Genomic DNA, 26,639 nt, shown 5'->3' on the forward strand with positions numbered 1-26,639 from the left:
CTTTTCTTCTGTGTCACTTTCTTCAGCATCCTTTTTATATTTTTCCTCATGGCTTTTCGATTTTTCCTCTCCTTCTCATCTGTTATTAGCCTTGAGGCATTATCTATGGCATTTATTCGACTCATGTTCGTGCACCTTCTGGTTTATTCTTCATTCCTAAAATGGTTTTTTTCTCTTATTTCTAATTCCCTGGATTTCTCAGATGTCTTTCCAAATCTTTCTCTGGTCCCGTATCCTTTATTTCCCCCTGAATTTGTCTCCTCTGACACGTGCTCTTACTTTACAGCATCTACCATCTTCTTTGAAAACTGTAGCTCATTTTCAGATAGTCGGTTAATATTCTCATCGGTGTCTTGGGCTGTCTTGTCGCTTTCCTTCTGCCTGTGGGGACATTATCCTCACTCTCCTCTTACTGACTCTGCGCATTTGGACTGTGACCATTGTCTGTAGTTGGAGTTTAAATTGAACAGTGATAAGGGGAGGGTGGCCGAGGGGTGGTCCTGGTTTTCCGGCTCTGACGCCTCTTCTCCTGCTCTCGTGGACTGTGAATGTGCCCTGTGTTTGGAGGCCTGTCCACGGTGCTCCCTCACATTTATGGGGGTCTTCCCTTCCCTTTCCTCAATGTCTCTCTCATTTGGACTGTGCTCACGCCACTTGCTCTTTGCATTTCTCCGAGGTTTAATCCTGGAAGGGACCCTCAGTTCACAGGCCTGGGTGCCCCACCTGTCCAACCTCCTTGGGCCACCTTGGCTGCTCTGCAGTTTGGATCCCTGAGGGCCCCTCAATCTTTGGTGGCTGCCCCCCACAGCCCCCTCAGCCGCTGCAGCCCCGTGGCTGCCTCCTGACCTGGGGCCGTCACGGGCTCACTGGGCTAAGGGCCGTGGACGTGCCCCTCCAGCTCTCTGCTTCCTCGGGCGGTCACCCATCCTCCAAGGATCTGCTGGTGTCCGTGGTCTGGTGCACCCACTCACAGCATGAGTTCTCGGGGATGCCTTGCCCCTTAGTTTGTGGAGATGTCTGTGGGCTTTTTGTTCTGTTATTCGAATAGCTCCATCTGCCTTTTATAAGGATTTGGGGAGACTGAAAAACTTCCCTCTGCCTTTACTTTATTTAGGGTCATGAGGTTTGTTTTGGTATTAAATCTTAGGATGCCTTAGAGTCCTGTATCCTAAGCTGTATGTGATTGGCCTGATAAGTTTCCTCCAATGTCCCCAAAAGTGACACCTGGAGGCAGCAAGTAGAAGTCAGACGATGGTTTTGTTGTCGTTGTTGTGACATAATGATGAAGCAGCCTCTGCGAGCTGCACCCCAAATACTGCAACCTGAGGGCTCCCCCCAGGTGGATCCTCAAGCTGCACATGCTCAGAACTGAGCCCGTGGTGACCTCGCAGGTGCAGCCAGGAAACCTCCAGCAAAAGGAGCAGTGGGAAGCCGACGCTGGCCGGACCTGGCTTAGCATCGCCAGTGCTGCCGCTGTGTGATCTCAGGTGCGGGCGCTCTGCGACCACAGCGTGAGTTCCCAGATGAGGACACCGCACCGGTTACAGGTGCAGGTACATTCAGGTGTGGTGTTCGAGGGCTGCCTCATCACTGGAGCGTTCTTTCAGATTTAGCTGAGACTGGCAATGGAAGACAGGACCGACGTGGCACCTCACAGCACCGTGTCTTAAAGCAGGCACTCTGGTCAGGACCTGCCCTTTCAACAACAAAACTGACCTGTTTCTGGAGACTCAGAGAGTCTGAGATGCTCCCTGGGGTTCCACTCCCACCCAGAAGGAGGCCATCTGCCATGAGCAGCAGAACACCTGTCGACAGTTGCTCCATCAGTGAGGGAACCATAGCCTCTGAGACGCAGGGGTGGCCTCTGAGCCAACAAATAAGCATGAAGCTGGCTGACCCTTCAGTCCTTCCAAAGGCCCTCGCCAGCTGGGCCATCAGCTCAATGGGAAGTCCAGGATGGCTGTAGCTCCTGATCCTGTGGTCTCATTCCATCCCCTCCATCCAGCATGATTCCTGGCTCATAATTGGCATGCCAAACCTTGTGGACAGAAAGGCGTGGATGAATGTGGTCATGCAGCCTGGGAGGGGGTCTGCCTGGCCTCGGTAGAGCTGGCAATGGCCTTGGCGGTCCCCAAGGCCTTTCTTTGTCAGGTGTCATCAGGCCAGAAGTATTGCCCACATTGAGGTCAGAGGGCAGGATAAGAGCTAAACCTGCAGGGGTGAGGAAAGCAGGGCAGGAGTGGGCACGAGGAGGTTTTCCAGGTGGTCAGCGGCCAGTCAGGCAGAGCAGGGGATCAGTGAGGCCATGGCTAGGGGACAGGTACCCAAGATCACAGAGCAGCCCAAGCTCCAAACTGGAGTCCAAGTCCTGCCCCTCCAGGCAGATGTCCTATCCCTGCCCATCCTAGAGGCCTTGTCTCCGCATGCTGGGGAGGGAGCGGCTGTTCCTGCTAAGCCCCCGCAGCTCCTTGCCCCATCTTCTCGGGGCCAGTGCCAAGGCCTGACACCCAGTATCTTTCCTGTGGCTGTGACTCCATCCTGGGGAGGCACCCTCCTCAAGGCCTCCATTGGCTTGAGATCCCAGCCATCCACATGAGAAGGGCAGTGCGGGCAGAGCTGGTGTCGCCGCACCCCAGCCCCACCGACAGACCCGGAGCCAACTGTGAATGATGTGCCAGTCTTCTGACAGCAGCCAGAGGCACACTTCCACACTGCAGCACTGAGTCTAGAAACTCGAGAACACAGGGCTTTCAAAGTCTGCCTCACACAAGGACCATTTGTTCCAACCATATGATAGAATGTCTGAGGCCCCACAAGGCAAAGAGATTCACAGAAACTTTGATTCCTGCAGAATTTAATGTTGTGTCTAACACTGCAGTTACAGGCTGGCAGTATTTGGATGATAAATTCCCAGCCCTCTTTGCCGAAAGAAAGAAAATGTTCTCCCCATCCATTAAATCAAATAAAAGATGAGACGTCACCAGGCTGAACAGGGGGCACGGCCATGTGAGAGTCCAGGTTCAACGGCAGGTCTGTCAAGACCAAACTTCTAATTAATGCCTGACACTCTACCGCCTTACGTCACCCTACGGTTAGATGATCTTCTCCTTCTTTCTCCTTCTTCTCCTTTTGAGGATAAAGAAGCTGGGACTTGAAGAGATTAATGAAAATCCAGACAGACAGTAAGCGTGAGACATGTGGGGGGTTCCAATCTTGCTCAAGTCCTAGAGTCATGCTCTCAGCTCCTCTGCGCTGCATGGAGCAGCAAACACCAAACCACAGAGCATTTACAAAAATAACCTTGCTTTGTAGATTCATTTGACAACTCTGTTCAGTGAGGACAGCCACACATTGAGAACACTTACAAAAATGTGTCAATTACAGGGGCCGGCCGCGTGGCAGAGTGGTTAAAGTTCCGTGCATTCCACTTCAGCAGCCCTGGTTTGTGGGTTTCTGGTGCGGACCTACTCCACTCATCAGCCATGCTGTGGAGGCATCCCACATACAAAATAGAGGAAGACTGGTACAGATGTTAGCTCAGGTCTACTCTTCCTCAAGCGAAAAAAGAGGAGGATTGGCAATGGATGTTAGCTCAGGGCCAGTCTTCCTCACCAGAAAAACCCCCCAAAAAACAAAAAAACACCAGTGTTGATTACATCCTAGACAAGTTCTGGGAGACCTGCTCAGAAGGGCACCATTCTGCAGCACCAAGACAAGGCTGGGATGGGGACATTGCAAGGAGGTGGAAGACTGTGGCAAGCTCTTCTCTTCACAAAGTGGGACCTGGAGCCTCATTGCTTTTAATGTGTCTCCAAGGAAATCACCAGGAACAAACTCAACCATACAGTCTAATTCCATAAACGTTTCTCCACTGCTTTCTGTGCACCAGGCACAGTGCCAGTGCTGGAGACAGTGGGTGAGCCAGCCCTGATGCTGCCTGCGGGGCCTTGCCCTGTGTTACAGGCACAGATCGAGAGCGGCTCTAACAAAACATCCTGTGTCTTGCCCGCCGAGGCAGGAACACCACGCTCTAGGAGCTCATGGGAGAAAACGACTCAGTCCCTCGGGGTGGGGCACCACCTCCCAGGGGGATGGCCAGGTACCCAGGTGACCAAATGCAGGAGTGGACAGGGGCAGGCAGAGTGCCAGGGGAAGAAGCGTTGTGAGAACAGCACCGAGATGAGGGTATGAGGTGTGCAGACCCGGTTGGTGGAAGACAAGGATCTAGAAGGACACACGTGGTCCTTCTGCCAGGCTGGTTGATGTTGCGTCCTGTGGACATGGGGAGAGGGTGCAGCTGCTCACTGACCCTGGGATGATGCCACCACAGAGGAACTCAGGAAACACCCCAGGTGGGCTGTGGGCAGACAGAGGTCGGTCCTGTGGAGTTGAGACTTCTCTGCACAAGCCCAATGTGAATGTTCCAGAAAAAACCCCGTGAGTCTGGATGGTCACTCCGAGGAGTGTGAGGTTGGTGGCAGGCTCCCTGGACTGGGCTGGAAATGTCAGTCCTCTGCTTCACACCCAGGGAAACCCGGTGCCTGATTTCCTCCCTGCCTGCTGTCATTGCCACTCATGATGACAAAAGTTGGGGACACTCCTCCTTGGGGACATGGCACTTGCTTTTCCAATGAGGATAGACCTTGTTGTGGGCTTAATTGTATCCCCTCAAAATTGATAAGGTGGGGTCATAGTCCCCGGAACCTCAGAATGCACCTTATGTGGAAATAGGGTCCTCGCAGCTGTAATTACTTAAGATGAGTTCATGAGGGTGGGTGCTAATCCAGTATGACTGGTGTCCTTATAAAAGAGGAACTCTGCACCCAGACACACGCACAGGGAGAGAACCCTGTGGAAGATGAAGGCAGAGATCAGGGTGATGCGTCTACAAGCCAAGGAACCCCACGGATTGCCAGCAAACCCCCAGCACCTGGGGGAGAGGCCGGGACCAGATTCTCCCTCCCAGCTTCCAGCTTCCGAAGGAACCAGCCCTGCCGACTCCTGGTCTTGGACTTCTGTCTCCAGACTGAGACAGCACATTTCTGCTGTTCAGGCTTGGCACTCGGAGGCATTTGTCACAGCAGCCCTCGGAGGCTGACGCAGGCGCCCTGGAGTGCAGGTTCTGCCGCCAGGCCCGCCTTGTAGAGTCTGAGGACGCAGCTCCATGTCTGGAATGTGGGAGACTTGTGACGGAAGGGAAGTGTGGCTGGAACCTACAGATGTCACAGTCTGTGTGATCTCGGGCAAGGGGCCTGCCCTCTCAACCTCAGTTCTCCATCTGTGAAGTGGGAGTAACGCAAGCACGTCCCACAGAGAGATTGGTGAGCGTGGGATGAGAAAACGTGCTGTTATTAATAATTGCCTCCAGCGCTGCCCTGCTGGCTGTGCTGTGCAGCCCACGAGGAACGGCCGCAAGGGCCAGCAGAGCATCTGGCCTGGAGTGGACACTGACGTGGAGCGAGGGCTGCTCCCGGTGTTGTGATGGCGCTCAGGGGACGGCGAACTGAGCTGCATTTGGGAGGGAAGAAGGGAGGGAATAGAATGCCAGTGCTGCTTAGACAGGCATCCACAGCGTGGAGCCTGGTCATGGAGCCCCTACCACACAGGCTTGGAGATACGTCAGGGCCCAGATGCACAGACGGGATGGCCAGACAGGAACTAGGGTCACAGCATCACACGTAAACCTGCATTGACCTTGCAATGTCAGCGGGCCAGGGAAAAGAAGGGGCTCTGTCTGTAAGGCAATGAGAGATACTCACGTCACTAATGCTCTCCTGAGAGCTTCCATGAAGGATGCAGGATCTTGTCGCATTTGCTTTCCACATTAATGCCATCCTTCCCTTCAGGCGGCATCCGTCATCGCATGCCCCACCTGGGATAATGAATAATTTTGAAAAGCACATCAAGGAAATAGGCATTCAGGAATCATTTCATGTCCAGGAAGACGTTTCTGAAGCATGTTGGGAAGATGCAGGCCGGCGGGCCTCAGCTCTGTGAGGACTTGAAGATACATGACCATGTGCCCCAGATGTAGCGCATGGCAGGGAAGCCTGCGCCTGCTGTGGGTTCCCGGGAGTACTGCTGGGAGCCATCTCCGAATCTCACACATAGGGGAGTCCCTGGCCAAGGAGACAGACGGAGGAGCAGAGACAGTGACGACTCAGGAGTCAGGGTAGTGGGGACCGCAGGACTTGCCGCTCTACCCCAAACCCTCTGGGGCTCCCATTTCACGCGGGGTTACAGGCCATGTCCCTCCTGTGGCTGAGGAGATCCGAGGGTCCTGGCCCCTCTCTGTCCTCTGAGCGCTGCCCCCTCACCCTGTGCTCATGCCCCACTGGCCTCCTGGTAGCTGCCTCTGGAACGTTCTAGATGTCCAACTTAGGGCCTCTGCACAGCTCAGCCCTGGGCCTAGAATGCTCTTCTCTCAAATGTGCATGAGGCATCTTCACCTCCCTCCAGGATTTGCTCTTGGGCACCCTTTTCTAGGAGGCTGCCCTGACCCCCAGGGACATCCCATGTCTGGCCTGCCCCGTGATGGCCCCAGACCCTACCCTCACCCGGGTTTGTTTGTTGTTAAACTTCCTGAACAGTGACATCTTTGAACACACTGCCTCATTTGCTTGTTTCATAGGGTTGATTCTTTGTTACTCTCAGTCCCTCCTGTGAGCAGGTGAGCCCTGATGGCAGGGGCCTTGTATCCCCCTGCAGACACCAGCAGATGTGTGCTAAGGGGGACACAAGCGCCCCTCACAAACCCTTCCATGTCGGTGATCCTGGCTGAGCCCTACAACCTCGTGGCAGTGTCAGTGAGTGGGGGTGAATGAACTCAGGAGGCTTGGAGCTGCGCAGGCTGCCCCGGCCAATGAGGGCCACACACCGACCCCAGGAACGCCTGCTGGATGGAATTGGAACATGAATGGGACTACCGTCTGACAGCAATTTTCTGACGCTGACCTGGTATCCTACAATTTAGTTCTGATACCGACCACCCAGAGTCAGTGCAGACCCCACAGGTGAAAGACTCAGTCCCACAAGACTGCCCCCACTTCAGACACCAGCCGCAAGTGGGGCCCCAGGCCCCTCACACTTCTATCTTCCTTGGCTCCCTTCTGTTTTGGTAACAGAGCTCCGGAGAGCGCTAGACTGAAGACGACAGTTTCCTTACAAAGGGTACAACTCAGGAACAGCCGGATGGAAGAGACACACAGGGTGGGTCTAGAGAGGTCCCAAGCATAGGAACCTCTGTCCCCGTGGAGTCAGGGTGTCTCCCTCCTGTTCCATCAATGTGCTCACCAGCCAGGAAGCTCCCCAGCCCGGCATTGTCCAGAGATTTCATCAAAGTGTCATCACCCAGGCCTGATTGAGTCACTGGTCTTGTGATTGAACTCAGTCTCCAGCCCTATCCCCTTCCTGAGGGTTGGGGGGTGAGGCTGACACTTCCAGCCCTGTAGTCACAGGGCTGGTGTTTCTGGTGGGTGGGGCCCCTCCTTTGAAACTACCTAAAGGCCCATCCAGAGTCACTTTGTTAGCATAAACTCAGATGTGGCCAGGTAGGGCTCCTTAACAAAGATGCCACTATCAGTTGAGAAATTCTAGTGTGTGAAGCTCTGTGCTGGGAACTGGGGACAAAGACCAGATCTGTTCTTCATTATCTCACAGGACCACTCTTGCCAGCACACTGCATTGCTAACGGGCCCTCAGGGGCTGGCAGCTCGGGGGCCCTGAGTGATCATTGACAATTGATGGGTCAAGAAGAAATGCCATCCAAGCTGCCCTCCCCCCAGGGAGCTGGCCTAAGGGACAGGGAGGGACAGAGTGTGGGTTTAAACAAAGCCGAAGTCACTCAGCGGCCCTACTTATCAGGGGCTGCATTGCCTAGGATCCACCACAGGCCAGCCACTGGTGGGGACCCCAGACAGTGGTGGCTGAGGCACCGGGAGACAGAGATACCATGGGAGGCAGGCGAGGACTGGCTGACGTATCTGTCACTGTGACTGCTCATCTCTTTGCCCATCACCCGTGCTGGGGAGTGCACTGTCGCCTGCAGGGTTGAAGCTGGGGGGACTTGCCAGAGGCATCTGCCTTTGGCATTTTCTGCTGAACATTTTTATGAACAAGTTGGATGAAGACACAGGAGGCCTGTTTATCAAATTTACAGGAAGTGCAAAATTGGAAGGCAGAGCTAATAAGATCATGGCAGAATCAAGATGTTTAAATATTTCAACAGGAGGAAATGATCAGGATCACACTTACGTCCCAGAATTGCAGTGCTTTGAGCCATTGCAAGATCATCTTGTCTGAATCACGCGTTTTACCAAAAGTAAGATCCGGAGAGCTTCCATAATTCACTCAACGTTTTACAGCAAACTGTCCTCACCTGGAGGCTCAGAAGCACCTTAAGCCCCATGTATCCATGCTTGGAATCTTCTCCTGAGCCAGGTGGTCACTCAGAAGTGGGCATTTTCTGTAGATAAGATGGAGTCACCACGGCGGCAGTCTCCTGTCTCATCCTGCGTCGGTGTTTATTTCTCCTCTCTCCTCATGCTCTGCACTTGAGCAACGGTCAGACTGAATGTCTGCTACTTCTGCAAAGTCTGCCAAATGATCATGTTAGGAGGGAAGGAGGGGAGGAAGGAAGGAAGGAGGGGAGAAGGGAAGGAAGGAGGGGAGAAGGGAAGGAAGGAGGGAGAGTGGGAGCACACTGAGTGAGGAGTCGTCCTGAGGGATTAATCTAGATTATCTCTTTGAACCCTCACATCAACCCCATGGTCGCCCACATGAGGACACTGAGGTGTACAGACCTCAGCATACTTGCCTAAAATTGAGGTTTGGAGCTTGATCCATCCAGCTCCACAATCTGAGCTTCCACCCACATGGGTGATGCGATGACACTTGTATATCGATGCCTGAGTCAACGGGCAGGTGCCTCAGACTCGCTGAGAAATACACCTCCCCACTGTGCACCAGGTGTGAAAACCGCAGTCTCCTGAAGCTTGGTCTCCGTCTCTCTCACAGAACACTAATAAGCCAGTCTCTTTTGAACTGTAATATGCAGCTGTTCCGTGGTTGTAACTTCATTGCTGGGGTGACCATCCCGACCTCAGGCTGGCCCCGCTGAGAGACTGGGGGTTGGGAAGAGGCGTGTCTGTGCAGCTGAGAGGGGCCCGGGCTCACAGCAGACGTGCCAAGTCCAGCAGCCTGAGTCCCCTCCACCCCAGGTAAACTAATTAAATTTTGTTGACTAGAAAAGGAAAATAGCGACTGGACTTGGTGTTTAGGATCCTGTCTCACCAAGTCTGGTCTAGCGCACTGTACCAGATAGTCTGCTGCCCTCGCACACGGGCTGTGGGCTTACCCCACCAGATGGATGAGCGTGTGCACATGCACCCACGTGACTAGCGGGTCAGCTGGCCATGCCCAGCAGCCGTCAGAGGGCTGAGACCAGGGCAGAACCGGGGAGGAGAGCCCCTGTGCTCCAGGGGGCAGGATCACCATAATGTCTCCAACAGGCTGGGGGACAGAGGCAGGGAGCATGCTGCCCTTCAGAAGGAAGAGACCCCGAGCTGCAGCCCCACACTTGGGGGCCCCAACCTTGGAGAAAGGCTGGACAACACCAAGCCCCTCTCCATCCGTACAACTGACCTTGGAAATTTCCCACATAGTGCGTGACCCTAGTGAAGCATCTGCCGTGCGGTGAAACTGTTTCCTGACGAGAGGCCTTTCCCCTCAACACAGCTAGCAAGGCCGTGGTCCCCAGTCTGTGTACCCATGGGGCCACAAACTCTCGTCCTCGTACAGTTTTGGCTTGAGCTAGTTTTATTAAAAGTATTAAAATTTACTTCTGTTAAGGGTTCCAAAATCATTCAGCCATAAGAATATTAGAAGTATATTTAGCAAATTTGCATTTGCTTTTGACCAGCTCTAATTGAACCGATGGCTTCACAGTCTGGAAGGCATCCAGTGGTTCTGAGCAGAAGATTTTGTTGAATAAGCTGTAAGACACGATCATCACTGAGCTTACGACGCTCCTATTAGTCTTATTTCAAGTTACAACAATACTCTTCCTGTTTCCACACTTCTATTTTTAACTAATGAAAATCTATTACAAAGAAACCCTAATTATAACCTTTGGAATATCATACAATTGCAAATCCACTGCTAATTTTCTTTTTTCAAAATTCCACATATTCGCATAAGAAGCAGACAATGTAAGTTCTCCTCAAATAGTTGGTCCATAAGTAAGATTCCCCGATGGGCTGAATGAGGGCTTTTTTTCCCTTTGCACGTGTTGGGTTAGGCTGGATTAATCCATATTACAAGCCTGGTGAGTGAAAACCCTGGTTTAACGTAGAACGTTGTATATTTGCACACATATTAAATTGGTAACTAACGTATTTCCACGGTAATACAGTGGACAGACAGTGATGGAAAAGCCAAGTGCTTAGTGGGCATCAGGAGGTGGGGACTGGCCTGGTCCTGGCCACTAAGTGATGGTACGACCTTGAGTGGCCCCATCTCCTCCCCGGCAAATGCGGAAGTTGTGCAGACTTGCCCCGGTAATCCTGGGGTCTGCCCTGTGCACTGCAGGGCGTTTGCAGCATCCCTGGCCTCTCCTCTTCCGTGCTGGCAGCACCTCCTCAGTGGAGATAACCACCAATGTCTCCAGATGCTGCCAAACGTCCCCAGGAGCAAAGTCACCCTGCATGAGAGCACCGTGCCAGACGTATGTCTGAAAGCCCCGACACGGATGGTGTGAGCGAGTTTAACTGCCCCACTCCCGGGTGAGGCTCCTTCTGCAAAGAGGCCTGGAGCCTGGCACTTTTTAGATGCATGTTCCCTGCTGTTGCAGGACCTCCTGGCACTTAGGATGTCTAGAATGCAGGAGGCAGGATGTCACCTGCTTTTGAGGGCCCTTCTCTTTATGATGGTCAGCCTCGGTTGACCTCAGTGGCATCAGAAAGTGAAGGCTCTCTGAAACCAGTGATCTGATGATGATGGCAATGATGAGAGAATGGATTTGTACCTGTCCTTGTTGAAGTCACCGGGCATGGAACCTGACAATGGAGGAATGTAGGGCAGGGCCAGGCCAGGAGCAGGCCCAGCAGAGGGATCATTCGGTTAGAGTGGGGCTGCCTCCCAGGCTGGTGTAGGTCAGGTCTGTGCATCACGGCCGGGAACAGGGTGCATCAGAGGGGACAGGGGTGGCAGCTGGTGGACCCTGCTCCCAGGCAGGACCAGGTTGGGGCAGAGGAGGGGCGGGCATAAGAGTAAGTGTTTGAATTTGGCCAAATGTTTTCATCCAGCAGCAACTGTCAAGATGTGTTAGAAGGAAGTTTCCAGATGCTTCTAGAATAAGGTATAGCATCATAAAGAGATCTAGCAAATGGCCAGGTAAATAACATAATGCAAGGCATTATGGATTTGGTGCTTAATAAGAGCGGGCCTCTCCCTTCCTTCCAGCTGCCCAGCCTGGTGCAGTCAGCTTATGGGTCCCTCCCCCTGTGCCCCCACTGGCACCAAGCCTGCCTTGTGCCTGCTCCTACTGGTCCCCCGTTGTGTCCTGGGCCTTGGCTGTGGCCACCCCTGTACTGGGGGAGGGAACATCTCCAGGGCTCCCTGTGGTCCAACTTTCCACCATTCCCTGTGCAGACCACCTATGGCAGGGTCCCAATGTCCCCCATTGTCACTACAATCTCCCTTTTCGATTAGACCTCAGGATAAAGTTTTCTGTCCCCTGAGTGTTGATAGAATAGTTCTTCTTGTAACCATCTTCCATAATTTGTCCAAAAGGAAGGTCTTTCTAAAAGAATGGAATCAGTTATGAGGTCCAAAGATTTGCTCAAATGGGAAGGCTTGCTCCCGTGCCCCGTGAGGACTGTCTCCAGGCAGGGAGTGCTCACCCTCGGCTTCCTTCCCTGGTGGCCCTGGCCGCCCCAGTGCAGTCAGCCCCCAGGTGCACCCCGCCAAAGCAGTTTGTATCCCAAGAGCAAGCGTCTCTGCCTCCCACTTCGCTGGGCTGACTGCACCAGGCTTGAAAACGTTTCAAAGTACCTTTGCTTCTCAGCTCCCTGGAGAGTGTTAAAGGTTGCACCGAAAAGCAGTGGGTCTCCAGAGCGTGGTTGGTTAACTCTGTGTCTTGTTCCCTGAAGGACGGAAGGCCGCGAGAGTCCTGGGCCAGAGGAGGCAGAGGAGGCGGAGAAAGAGGACAAAGTTGCCAAGACGCCGCCACCCCAGATCCTCCTGCCCCTGGAGGAGCGGGTGACCCACTTCAGAGACATGCTCCTGGAGAGAGGGGTAAGGACCTGTGCAGATGACGGCCCCTCGGAAGCCGGGACCAAGTCATCGTCCCCAAGACCCGAGGGACACTTCTGCTTCCTCACTGCGCTCTTGGGGTCAGGCTGGGGGAAATTCAGGTGTCACAGGATTTGAGGCCCAGCAACATGAGAGGAGCCCTGCTTCTTGTCTTAATGGAGAAAGGAGAGGATGTGGGGGCGTCCGGGCAGCTTTCTTGGCCTCTGAGCCCTGAACAGGGGTGGGTCTCCTGGAAGGGGCGGTGAGCCGGGACCGGTACAGGGAACGCGTGGCAGTCACGGTCAGATGCCTGCTGGAGCCCGGCCAGGATTCGGGGCCCATGCGTCCCAGAGGGACGTCCCCTGTGGTTTTCTCACTCAGGAAGACTTTCACACCTGTGGATTAGGCCACCTCTTTTTAATCAAATTAGGATCTCTTAGTTGTAGTTGACTTCTGAATCTAAGTTCGAATTTAGGGGGAAAGGAACATTTTGTAATCAAATCTCCTTCCAACGACTTTCGTTTCCTGCTTTGGCTTTTGGGTGTAAAATGAGCCAGATACAATAGCTTGGCCCAGTCGGGTTTCTTCATAAGATGAGACTGAACTCAGGAGGCAGTAATGGAAGCTACGTGTATCGTGAAAATTATAACGAACCCTGTAAATGACCTTGGGAGTTCGAAAGCCAATTCCCCCTGCAGTCTGCACCGCACCCCGACCCACCGGCCCCTGCTCCTGGGCCTGCCCTCCCAACAGCAGGTGCAGCTGGGAACTGAGGCTCAGGCGTAAGGAAGAGAGAACGAGGAGGCTGCCTGTGGAGACCCCATCTCCCCCCAGAGGAGGGGGTCTGGGCGGGGCTCCTCAGAGTCAGGGCTGGAGAACCAGCTGTGGGCAGGGCATGGCCCTGGGGGTACAGGGAGCCTGAGACAGTCCCAGCTCTTGAGAACTATCGAGAGGGAGGCGATGGTCCCTGCACCATGAGTTTTAATACACACATCGCTTCACCTATCTCGTCACTCACTCAGAACTAAAATACAGCCTTTGGCGCAAGAGACGGGAGGAGAAGTGGACTTGTGAACTTAAATTACGATGCAGTGGGTTAAGCCTAAATTAGCACGTACCAAGAAACACAGAAGTGCAAGAGAGGGAACGCCGTGAGCACACGTGCGCATGCAGGAATAGTCGCTGGTATAGATGGAAGGCACGCTTTTCAAAAAGATTATTTAAAAAAACTTATATTTATTAGGCTAAAATTGGGTTTTGAAAATGACTGTAATCCCGCCCCGTGCAAATGCTTGTTTTTCAAGCCACGGGAATGACTGGATTAAACTAATCCTCAGTGTGGAACGGCCGGGGAAGCAGCGGGCTCCTCCCCTGTGTGATGTGCGCTCTGTCAGGCCCGCTGGGACTGCACCGTGGACTGCGGACGGAGCAGGCAGCCAAGCCCGGTGCCAGGCCCAGCTCTCCCTCTGCCCTTTGCTCTGCCCCCAGCTAGTTCCATCACCTCTCTGCTCCACTTCTCCCACTACAAAGCCAGACAGACAAGCCAATAAAACCCATTCACCCCTCGGGTGCTGAGTCCCACACCAGAGAGAGAGGGCTCCAGGGAGCATCAGGATGGGTGTGCTCCATGCTGTTCTGGCCTTTCATGTTCCTAAGCAGAGAAATGGGTCCGCTGTCTCCATGCCCTTTCTCCAGGCATCCCGGGAAGGTGCCAGCAGTGCACTTACTGCCTTGAGACCCATCACTGCCACCCTACAGGGTTGCTCGTTCTGTGGCCCTCAGACTGACCTCATGGTCCTGGAGGCTTGTACCCAATGTCACCACTGGTCACAACCCCTGGTGGCTGCCCTGAACTCTCTCACCCACACCTTGACCCTCCTTCCACTCTTGGGACAGGGTCCCTTTGCCTCTGCCTGCCACCCTGCCCTGGCTGACATAGGATGGCACACGACGGCTCTGTGTCCCTGCCACGTTGCCAGAGTTATGCGAGGCCATAGCTCCTGGAGGGGCGGACTTTCTGATGCTCCTTTGGATTCACAGTAACGCTCAAGGATTCCCAGATTCCCTCAGCGTCCCTGTAGATGCAGCTCCGAGAACAGGCTCCGGTCTTGCCACATGTGCCCTCTGACCCAGCCCAGCACTGACCCCAGAGCAGGCCAGCAGAGCCTGAGACAGGGTTTATCTTCCGTACCAGCTGCAGTTCCATCGCCTCTCCCTCTGCTCCCGGTGCCCAGGGCAACCGCAGGACAGAGCTTAGGGCATTGCACATGCAAATGCGACAGAGCAGAGTCCTGTCCCCGCAAAGGTGCCAAGGCAAGGACCCCTCTCCTCTGGAAACCTGGGAGGTGCATGCTCTGAGTTTGGTCGCCGTGGTCTGTTAGCTCTCTGTCGACACGCAGGATGTTCTCCACTTTTAGTGCATGCACCTCTTCTGATTGCAAAGACAGTGCAGATACCTATGTAATTCTGAGTGTCTGCGTAGACCCAGCTAGGCTGTTCTGGTTGAACTCCCCAGCAGGAGACGTGATCTGTCTCGGTGAGACGTGAGGGCCTTGTAAACATTGGAGAAAGATAAGCAAGCGTTCATTTCATCTCATTCCTGTCTAAGTTTTCCATCTCTTTGTTGTGGAAACACTTTACCAACACAGCATTACACGGGCCTGCGTCGGTGGCGAGGGCTACTGGGAGAGCCCTTTCTCTCCCCAGGGCGCTGGTGGCCACATCTGCGTGGCCTCTCGAGGTCATCCCAAGGGCCTTGGTTTTACTAATGAGATTCTCTGTGCATTCTTGCCTCACTGAGGAGGGTGATTCCTTTCAGCCTTAGACTCTTATATCTGAGGGTCTTATATATATGGGAATTGGCAAGAACAACCCGGAAACGAGGAGCACCGCCCCTACTGTTCTGAGTCCCCCGGGAGAAAGAGCCTGGGGTGCAGCCTCACTCCATCTTAGGAGGATTCCAGAAGAAGCCCACACGCAGCTCATGAATAGAAACGACCACTCTGAATTTACTGCCCATATTATAAAGCAAAGCCACCATTTATGACTTCTTGACTTTATAAAACAGGCCAGCAGATTTCATAAGTTACTTGTGCTCATGAGAATTTGATAGCTAAGCCCATAAGATTTCTAGTTGCTTAAAAATGAGGCCCAGAAAGGTCACTTTTTTCATGGACTGAGCGATTAATACGATTTTTTATTGCATTTGTTCAATGCGTCAGTTCAGAAATTCATGTACTTACGGAGTGATGAAGCTGGGTCCTGTGTCTTTCTGATAGTTTTAAAGGGCTTAGTTTGGGGTATTCTGTGGGGATGATGGATTAGGAACAGGCCTTCGGTTTGTGGTTTTGTAATATGTAAGCAATGGCTCATGGAAGGGTTTGTTTTTATTTTTTTTTTAACTAGACAAACCACAATGGAGCTTTCTTTTAAACCTCAGTCTATAAAGTGGCTGTTTTGATTGAAGAGCAGATTATTAATTGAATCCTGCCTATTTAGATAATTAGAGAATTTTTATTGAGAACTTCTTCCTTCTGCAGAGTGTCCCTCGGAGCAGGTACGGCTTTTCCAGGGGCAGGAGAGGAAAGACCTTTCCAGAACCCTAGATTTTAATTCAGGGACTCTGGGTGCTGCACCTGCCATCCTCTCAGGGGTCCCTCCATGGGTGACCTTTGGCCAGCCTCCCGCAGTGGGCAGCTTCTGGGAGACGGGCTCACACTGTGGCCAGCTCCGTGGGTGAGCCCCCAGAATTTGGGTCCGAGTCTGTGCTAGAATGAGGAACTCACAGGCCACATGCTCATGCTGACCAGGCCACAGTGGTCTCTGCCTGCATACAGACGGTGTGGATCGTGAGGTCAAAGGTATAAAGCTGGTACAAATGAGGCGGAGGCTCCTTACCTGGGGTCTTCCTGCTAACAGGCCAGTGAGAGAGGGGCACCTTCTCCCAGGAAGGACGAGGGGCAGCCTGGCTCCCCTACTTCGGAGGCCCCTTCCCTGGTAAGTGGTGGCTGGCGCCCCTTCCCCTAGACATGTCAACAGCAGTGCCTCCCTAGAGCTGCAGTGGGCCCCAGGCCAGGACATGTGCTGGACAGGCTCCCGCAGCCTCACCTGCGAGCACACGCCCTGGAGCCCACGCCAAGCTGTGCTCCTGAGTCCTGGGCACCCCGGGGGCAGCCCCACGCAGTGACGCTGTGCTTCTGGGGAAGCTTACCTGCTCCCTGTTCCTATAGCAACTCTTCCAAATCTCCCAGGCACGTAGTAATACCTCTAATGACATAAAATTGTACTATGAAAGGAATGCACGCTTATTATAGAAAATTTGCAAAATAGAAAGAGTATAAATAAGAAAAAAATCACCTGAAATCCTACCCTAAAAGGCAATTATTTTCATCAATGAGGTACATTTCCTTCCAATCTTTTTTTAAAAACATAAGCTTTTTAAAAAATGATCAAGAATAAACATTTTTATCTTATAGTACAACCAAGATTGAACTGTAATTGAACATGGCTGAACCAATTATTTTTTATATAGTTAATTTCATAAGATTCAACCAAGTTTATAAATCTGTATACTGTTTCCTCCTTTTAAGCATTTTTTAAAAGTATTAGTATAAACCTTTGGAAAACACTTTTTCTTTTTCTTTTCTGGAGGAGGATTGGCCCTGAGCTAACATCTGTGCCCATCCTCCTCCTCTACTTTCTATGTGGGAAGCTGCCACAGCATGGCTGGATGAGCAGTGCTAGGTCTGCACCCGGGATCCAAATCAACTGACCCCAGGCTGCTGACGCGGAGCATGTGAGCTTAGCCACTGTATCACCAGGGCAGCCCCAGAAAATATTTTTGATGAGGGCATAATATTTGATTCATCATCAGTTCAAAGATCCTGCATTTCCATTCACTTAGTGTCTTTCCCAATTTTGCTGTTTTAAATAATATTCTGGCGATCGTAATGATGCATGAACTTTTGTTTGTGTGTGTAGGACTGTTTCCTACAGGCTGTCAGTATCGGATCTCTATTACCAAATTGTTTTTGAAGAAGCCTCTTTTATACAAGGTATTCTCCCAGCAGCAATGTTTGAGGGCTCCTGGGAATTGGTTTTGCCCACAGCTCCATAATCATTGAATTCTAAGAACTATAAATATTTACAACTTATTGGTTTTTGAATCTCGTTGTTCTTTTCCTTGGATTTATGTTTTCTCTTGGTTTCTATGCTCTGGTTCCTCTTTCCCGAATCTACCACGATGGCCTTTGGCGATTGAGCTCTTCGGATGCTATTAGAGTCACTCCTCCCTCGGTGTCAGATCACATTCTCGTCATCAGGCTGGCTTGGGGGAATCGTGGACCGCCCACTCTAGTTCTTAGAATGGGATTGTAGCTATCCCTAATGTGAAAATAACCTTCAAAAGTAACGTAAATCAGCTGAGGATGCTGTGCAATGACAGTATGAAATTTTATTTATCCATCAAAATAGGAAAAAAAAGCTTCAACTGGTAAAATCTTATGATCACCAGGAGACGGGGGTGGGGGTCAGGGGTCCCCGAGTTTGGGAGAAGCAGGCAGGCCCTTTTGCTCACTTCGGGATCCACCTGCAGGTCACCTGGCCTCGTGGGAGCCCTCCATGTGCTGACCACTCCTCCTCTAAGTGGGAGGGACTGGACATCTCCAAGGGCGGTTCTCAGCCAAGGAGGGGCGGGGACCAGCAGGTAGACCCCCACGGCCCTGTCCTTGGTGGGACAGATCTCAGGCAGGTTCTGGCATGTTCTCATGACCCTTCCAAGGTTCCCCGGCGAGACTTGGCCCAGTGGCCCACTGTGGGCACATGCTCATTTGTGCATCCTCATTGGCTTTTCTCCTTCACGGGCAGCTCCCAGTGTGCCTGGAATCACCTCCCAGATGCACCGCTCGCATCCAAGCCCCTGTCTCAGGGCTGCTTCTGGGAGATCCCAGAGGATGATACAGCCTCACCGCCAAGAATGAGGTGCTGTGTCCGTCTCAGGCTGCCTTCAATTGTCAGGAACTCCAGAGGCAGAAATAGAAGACATGACTCTGCCTTCTGGGAAATTGGGTAAAGAGGGCAATGGCGTAAGTGCCAATTACAAAGAACAAGACGTTTCTTATCAGCCTGAGCCTGCAGGCAGAGTGGAGGGCGGGCGGAAAGGAGGGCAGAGGAAGGATGTGTAGGAGGGACAGGGCATGGCCAGGCAGCTTCTCAAAACTGAAACCTGTCCACATGGAATTGGCGTCTGCAGGGCTCCTGGGGGGTGGCCACGGGAGGCTCAGGAGGAGAAAGTCCTGGAAGGAGGGTGAGAGGGCGGGGTGGGGCAAGCTGTGGTTGGAGGTGGAAGGTGTTGGGACAAGTGTGGGAGCTGGAGATGGAGAAGCTGCGGGCAACCTAGGCAAGCTCATAGACGAGGGGCCGTGGCTCCAGTCTCTGGCCCCTGGTAGAAGAGGTCTATGTGCTCAGGCTGGAGGGAGATTCGTGCACCTTCTTTGGGGGTCACGAAGTCTCCTGCGTAGCTCACACCCACCTGCCCCGGTGGTCTTGGTGCCCCTTCAGAGCCCCACACCTGCTTCCCCGCCTCCCTCCACCCAGGCCAGGAGGGCCTTGTGCTCCCCCTACTGAGGCCTCAGTGAATTTCCCTGAGGCCAGGGGAGACCAGCGGGACTGAGGACAGCAGGAAGGGAAAAGGGCACCCTGGTCGATGCGCCAACTAGCCTGCAGCACGTGCTGGGGGCTTGTCAGTGAAAGGGACGTGGCGGGTGCCCCGGTGCCCAGCCCGGCCGCACTGCTTTCATCTGAGAGGGTCTCCCGGGCAGCTGCAGGCTCAGGCCACTCCACACACACCTTGAGGAGTCCTTTCTGTCTGTCTTTGTTTCCCCCTGTGTCTCTAACATAACATAACACAACGTAATGTTCCAGAGGAGTTTCATCCACTTGTTTACATTAATACACTCTGTGCAGTTGTCCTGTCTCCCCCTCTGCCCAGGCGGCGCAGAGTGAAGAAAAGAGTGAATTGAGAACAGAGAGGGTGATTGTATTTCAAGTCCGTTTTCTTGTGATCAGGAGATGAGCGTGATGGTAGCAGACTGCTTCCTTCTGCAGGATGTTTACAGTCATAAAACCAGCAGGAAACGTTGCCCCTAAAGATGAAGAGTTCACGCTCTGGGTTCCAGATCTCTATTTACAGACACCAGGGAAGTAAAGAGTAAATGCAGCGTGATAGATAATCAAATTTGGTCAAAAACATCTGGAGGAAGAGGATTTGTGTTTGAGATGGGACTCATCGCTGCACAGAGACCCTGGGAACACCCAGTGCCGCGTTCCTGAGCTGAGCTGAACAGGCAGGTGCTCTGGCTGGACCCCTACAGAGCTGGGGATGGAAGCAACGGACATGGAGGAGAGCGGAGGGAGAGCAGCACAGACAGAGAGAGAGACAGACGTGGTCCCCTGCTCCGCAAGGGCACATGCAGTCACGACTGCCCCCAGCTGCCCCAGGAGGACGTCAGGGGGGAGCCCCGAGCCTCCAGCATCAGCATAGTGCCTGGACCGCATGGCCAGCTGGGGTGATGAACCGGTCAGGGCTCCACAGGAGCCGCCCTTCTCCACCCCCCACCCTCCTCTCTGTTCCTTGGGTCCCTGCCCTTTTCTGTGATCCGAGGACTGACAGACACTTGAGCAGTCTTTGGTTTTGAGGATGAAAGGAGCACCTGCCTCCTTCAGGGCGCCCTGCCCCTGGCTTGGGGGGACGCAAGGATCTCCGTCCCAGAGGATTGTGGCCGGTCAGACGCCGTCAGACGCTGGCAGGACTTGCATTATCCCACATTTCAGCCGTAACTGAACCCTCTCTGACCACTTTGCTGAAATAGAACCCACTCTTCCCTAAAGTCAGTCTCCAGGAGCAACAAAAGACCTTTTCCTCAGTTTTCCGAGAGGCTTTGGTGAAGCTGCGACTGAGGTTGGAACCAGTTCCATCGGTGACTTTTCTCTGTGTGCACAGGACCCTGGTCACCTCTCAGTGGCTTCTGATCCAGAGTCGGCCCCTCCCGTGCACAGCAGGTGGAGTGGGGGGAGCTGCTACTTTGTGGGGGACCCTTGCCGGCTGGGATGGGTGCTCAGGGCAAGGTGGGCCCCACATGACGGCAACGCAGAGCCCAGCTGGCCAGGCAGCTGCCCCGTTGAACCTGGGGAAGCAGCTCGGGCCAGGCCACGGGGGCCCTGGGTGCTGGCTGACCAGTCTGAGGCCTCAAGAAAGAGAACCCTTGGGAAGCAGGGTCTATGGTTGGAGGGAAAAGGACGCTGGGGGACAGGGGAGCCGATAGGAGATGATTGTATTCGTCCAGGCATGAGATGACCACCGCCAAGTGCTGCAGTGAAGAGGTCGCCATTTTGCTACTTGTTCTGGCAAAACACTTGGGGATTTTTCAAACAAGGTTATTTTCATGGAGTGAACATTGAAAACAGCTGTGAAAAGAGGGGCCTAGCTCATGCGCCCCCCAGAGAGGTACCAGCTTCTTACCTCTGAACTGCAGCCTCCCTCGGCCTGCCATCTCTCCAGCAGTGACATCTGAGGTGCAGACAGTGCCACGCAGGGAGCCCCCTGTGCCACGTAGCCACAGCGGTGGCCTCTGACCCCTGCCCAGGGGTCGATGCCATTTTATGGCGGCATCTGTTGGGGTTGGAAACTGCGTCCGGCCTGCGTCCACACTGCTGCTCCTTCTCTGGGCCTGTGTTTTAAAAGAAATGGGAATAGATAGCAACTCAGACACTAATGGAGAATCAAAGGAGAGTCCGCCAGCGGGAGAAGCATGAGGTGCGGGAGGCTGGAGAAGAGAGGGCATGGCCACCAGCCCAGCCTCCAGGGACCACCTGGCCATATTGTCATGACTCTGACTCAGAGGTGACACTCCAACGATGACTTAAAGGAGGAATGTGGGTGCCTGCCAATGGCGGGGAGCAGCACAGTCCTCCGACAGTCTCAGATACGCCATCCCACCAAGACAGAGCTCTGCCTGCCCAGTCCCCTGGTGGCTGGCACACTGACCACTCAGACGCTCCCGGGATTACAGTTGCTGATTGTCAGGAGGTGACCCCAAGACCCCAGAACATGCTTCAGAAGGGGAGACAAAGTCAACACATCACACAGCCAGGCTGTGGTGGAAGCACTGGACTTCTGCAGGAAAAGATCTGAAATTGGCTGAAGAATTCAGTTATTGGAGGACCAAATTACATGCAGAATGTCAGAGAATCAAAGAAGTGTCAGGCATGACTAGGATAGAGAGCACTGCTGAGAAATGAGGGCTGTGGAAGAGAAATAATAATGTGCACTAGTCCTGGGGACCTGCTGTGTGGGCAGAGTCCCAACATGGCCCCCAAGAGCCCCACCCCTGGATGTACACATCATGAATAATCCCCTCCCTTGAGAGTGGGCAGGCCTGTGAATAAGAGGGGGGCTCACCCCATGACAACATTGCATTATGTTATGCAAGGCTGGGTCTTATATAGAGATTCTCCTTCTCCCCCCATTGTGGAGGGGACCCCTTGGCCCAGAACTAAGGGTGGTCTCTCCAAGCTGAGAACTGGGCCCCAGTGAACAGCTCAATCGTTGCCCCTTGGGATGAACTTCCTGGGCAAGAGACTGTGGGGACAGGGAGGGTGGGCTTCTACCAGAAGCGAGTCACACGATTGATCATAACTGCAGTTATCAAGAGGCTTTCTTCAGGAGCAGCTCTGTCTCACAGACAGGGCTGTGCCCACCCGCAGGCAGTGGAGGGCCCATTTCACACACGGCTCTCCAGCATTCCCTCCTGCTCCAGCCTGTGTCCCAGGTCCTGCCCGCGGGCCGCCCCTCGCCCAACCACTGCCACCCTTCTCTGAACTTCAAGGGCATCTGTGAGCATGGCCGTCAGGTAATCTGACAGAGGCAGTTTTGTCATTGTAAATTACAGTCATTGTGGACATAGAGAGATCTCGCCTTAAATACAGATTGTAAATTCCTTTGGAAGCAAAAAATATATAGCATTATTTTTAATATATTTTATTATATATCTAGAACTCAACAAATTCTCAACATACTGGTAGAGTTAGTTGTGTGGCACCAATTCTTCATCATCTTCTGCCCTCTCTACAGGGCTAGGAACTTCTGAGATGTTCACAGATGCCCATTTGATTGAGCTGAATCGAGGTTGCCACAATTTCTCTCCATAACCGCCCAAACGCACCTGTGCTCAAGTGTCCGCTGTCAGAGAACAATGAGGCACTCTGCTGGATGCTTTCCCAGAAAGTCCCAACCCCCAGTCCCTGTGATGTGTCCACGTTTCACCATGTTCTCAGTCAACTGAAAAAAATTCCTGAGTGGAGCCTGGGTCATCCAACCCAATAAAAGGGCTCATGAATATTAACAAAGGGCCTTGATTTTTATCATCGAAGTTAGATATTGTCAATTTAAAAAATCCACATGTTCTGATGTACCAAGTCAAGCAGGCATTTATTGAAATAGTACCAGGAATAATTTAACCTGTTACAAAAGTAAAAATGTGAGTGGGATTTTGGTTTTGTAAACTGCCACTTAGCTTCCCTCTCCTTGGTGCCCGGAAATTTATTCCCTGCCCAGGCCAGGGTGGCCTTCCTAAAGCACACGTCGCATCTGTCTCCTCCCATCACTCTCAAGGTGGGGTCCAGGTTCCCAAATACACCTGGGGGTATCCTGCACATCTGCGCTGTTTCTGCTGCCTCTTCCTGGCTCCTCATAGGCTCCTTCATCCCCAACCAAGTCCAACCCTTTGCAATTCCTGTGTTCCCCGTGGCACATGAATCCTGGCCTTTGCACCCAAGGACAGCCCCGCCTGGAACATCCCTTCAAGCCCTTTCACAGGGCAGGAGGAGTATTCATGTTTCCAATAGTCAGCACTCTAGAAAACTCCTCTTGGAGGGTTAGAGGCCCCTTCCTCGTGCCCTCTTAGCTCCTGGGCGTGTCTCTGGTCCCACGCTAATTGCCCTCAGATCATTAGTTCACTTTCTGCCTCACCCTGGACCCTGGGCTTCCTGATCTCAGGGTCTTGATTTATTTTATCTAAATCCTCAGCACCCAGCATGGGGCATAGCTATCGAGAGTATTTACTCAGTGTTTTTAAATGAATAAATTACTTTTAAGTGACTTGAACATTTCCTGCTCTGTCAGCTGAGACAGTCCAGAGGCAGCGTCGTCCCCAGCAGTGAGCAGCTCGGCACCCAGATCGTGGTTTCTGGTACTGTTCTCAGACAGGAGGCTCCAGGGCTTCCCGGAGAATTGGCTGATTCTAGGGCTAAGGCAGCAGATGTATAAGATGAGTTGGAGCACCTCGAAGTGCCAGAAAATGAGGAAGCGCCCGAAAATAAAGTGATGGCGGTATGCCCAAAGGACACAGGGGCCACCACCACTACTCTGAGTGGCCAGAGCTGGAACAATTTTAACAAGAAAATAAAGGAAGTCATGTTGGATTATAACCTAGAGTATAGAATAAATATCCATGAGTCCATAGGATATAACTAAATGACTGAGTAAATAAGTAAATATGAGAAAATGGACGGATATCCCATCAGAAGATTCCAAATAACTTATATAGATGGCCCCTCCCAAGAGGTGGAACATAACCCCTTAAGTGTGGGCTGCACACAGCGACTTTCCTCCAAAGAGTGCAGGATGGCAAAGGGGAAAAAAAGAGTAAATCTGTAGAGGTGAGACCTGACAAACACCGCACCTGGTGACCGAGGTGAGCACGCACAGTGACGAGTCAGGTTGAGTACGCACTGGATGTGATGAGATGAAAATGGCACTTTGTTCTGGGGTCTTCCTGCCAAAACCCGTAACCTCGGTCTAATCATGAGAAAAACAGAGAAATCCCTGTAGAGAGGTGTCTTACAAACCTGCTTGATCTTCACACCTCAAAACCGTCAAGGTCATCAAAAACCAGGAGAGTCCGAGAGGCTGTCACAGCCCAGAGGAGCTAAGGAAACAGCAGAATGAATGTCATGTGGTGTCCAGGGTGGAATCCGGGGCAGAAAAAGAAAACTAGGTAGAAACTAAAGAAAGCTGAATGAAGTGTGGACTTTTATTAATAATAGTGTATCAGCGTCAGCAGTAACAAATCTAGCCTACTAATGTAAGATGCTAACACTATGGGAAACTGGATATGGGGTGTATGGTAACGTGTAGTATTCTTGTAACTTTTCTATCAATCAAAAGTGGAAAATAAAAGTTTGTCTTTAAAAATGAGCTGCCTCAAAAAGTTTAAATATTGATTAAAAATCAACTAAAATGTTGGGGCTGGCCTGGTGACATACTGGTTGAGATCACATGCTCTGCCTCTGCAGCCCGGGGTTCCTGGGTTTGGATCCCAGGTGCAGACCTACATACTGCTCATCAAGCCATGCTGTGACGGAGACCCACATATGAAATAGAGGGAGATTGGTGCAGATGTTAGCTCAGGGGCAACCTTCCTCAAGCAAAAGGAGGAAGACTGGCAACAAATGTTAACTCAGGGCCAATCTTCCTCACCAAAAAAAAAAAAAAAAAAAGTCAAGTAAAATGGCCCTAAACTCAGACTATTTGCAAGACTATGCCCTTGGTTATGGCCTGTGGCATTCTGAACTTTTTACAAATTTCGTTTCTCCTTTCAAGATGTGCCATTCAGATGCCACAGCTCCAGAGATATAAGCGGGGCTTCAGATCACCAGTATATGGCCCTGAAAGGTATCCAAGGGAGAAATAGTGTCATGAGTCTAGAAATTAAATCTTCTAATGCTCTAAGTATTGATTTTCTTGAAAGTTTGACATGTCTAACACTTTTATACAACGCTGCATCACTGGACCGGTGGTGCCTAATGCTGTTATTTTGCTATTGATCATTTCACATGACTCCAGGCTCAGCCTTAGATGCTAAAGCAGCTCTATTGAATATCTTTCTTCAGGTGTCAGCATTTTCTACCTGGGAGAAAGAACTACACAAAATCGTGTTTGATCCACGCTATCTCCTGCTGAACTCTGAGGAACGTAAGCAGGTAACATGGCGGTGGTGAGGCATGCTCACGGCGCAGAAGACCCGGCGTTAAATGACGCTCGGTCCCGAGAGCCACGCTGATGAGCAGATGCCTGTCGTTTTCGTGTTGTCAGTGGGAGGGGTTGTGGACTGAGTGCTCCGGCTTGTGAGTTTGTGAACAGTGAGGTTGCGGTGCAGAGGAAGGTTATCCTGGTAGCTGTTCTTAGCAAACCATCTGGTCATGACCCCACAAGACAAATACTCATATTCAAAGATGAAAATGCAAATTTGCAAAAAATGCAAATTTTGAGAACATTAACCACATCCCAGATTCCTGTATTAAAAAGACATAAGGTCTTATGTAATAATAGAGAACTAGGAGAGAGTCCAGGGGGCAACAGTAACACAGCAAAGGATGGAAGCCTCTAGAAAGCACGTCCATCCGCAGAAAAGCAGAGAATGGATCAAAGATAGCTTTAAAATGGAGAACATTGTGGATAGAGATTTGACAGGGGTCTGCCCTGGCTTGTTCACAAACTGGGTCTCGGAGCCAATACTGTTTCCCAGATTAACTGGGCAGGTGCAGGGAGAGGCTGTGCTGCCTGGCCAGGGAGGGACGGATGCCGTAATACAGAAGCTTGGACAGCCCAGCGAGGGATCCGGGTGGTCCGTGGAGCACATCCACGAAGGGCCCTGAAATAAACCCCAAAGATCCAGATTTTTGTGTTCCGTTCCTGTCCCAATCACGTCTGTCCCTCCCTCTACCCTTTGAGTGAAGAAATGATGCACATGGGCAGTGGGTCAAGAGCAGCCACTGCAAACAAAAGAGCCATGAGCCATGAGACTTATTTCAGAGGCTCCGTCACCAGGGGCTTGCACAGCGTCCATTCGATTTCTCAGACAGCAGAGTCTGCAGAAGCATGGGGGAGGGGATGGAAAGTGCAATTTCATTTTCAATCCTGTCCTGGGCTCCTGAAGTTCCTTTACACATATACACCAAGATGATCCGATGAAGTGCCAACCGGGCAGAGCCCCAGTTTGAGTTGGGGCGTCATATACTTTTTTCCTAGAGCTGGGGAAAACTGTACACTTTAAGCGTTGGTAGTATTTCGTCCTTTTTTTTCAATCTTAAAAATCAGAAAGTTCATCCATTCAACTATGAAAACACATAGTCAGAAGCCTGTTTATTTTTGTGACAGAATCACTTTATGCCAATGTGAAGACCCACAAACAGGCTAATATCTACTAACAGTCAGCACACCTGTAGACCGTGTGTTCACTGACCTGTGCGTGGGCAACACTGTGAGCTCTCCAGTTCATGGATGTTTTCAG

General features: G+C 52.1%; 1 protein-coding gene across 1 annotated transcript in view; it reads left to right on the forward strand.

Annotated features, from left to right (window-relative positions):
• TCERG1L (transcription elongation regulator 1 like) overlaps positions 1 to 26,639 on the forward strand; it is a 223,160-nt gene that overhangs the window by 188,845 nt on the left and 7,676 nt on the right. The window contains exons 9-10 of the mRNA XM_070504502.1: positions 12,150 to 12,294; positions 25,240 to 25,329. Coding sequence (XP_070360603.1) covers positions 12,150 to 12,294; positions 25,240 to 25,329 — 235 coding nt within the window. The remainder of the gene's footprint in view (positions 1 to 12,149; positions 12,295 to 25,239; positions 25,330 to 26,639) is intronic.

This window comes from Equus asinus, chromosome 2 (assembly GCF_041296235.1).
Source record: "Equus asinus isolate D_3611 breed Donkey chromosome 2, EquAss-T2T_v2, whole genome shotgun sequence".
Taxonomy (NCBI): domain Eukaryota; kingdom Metazoa; phylum Chordata; class Mammalia; order Perissodactyla; family Equidae; genus Equus; species Equus asinus.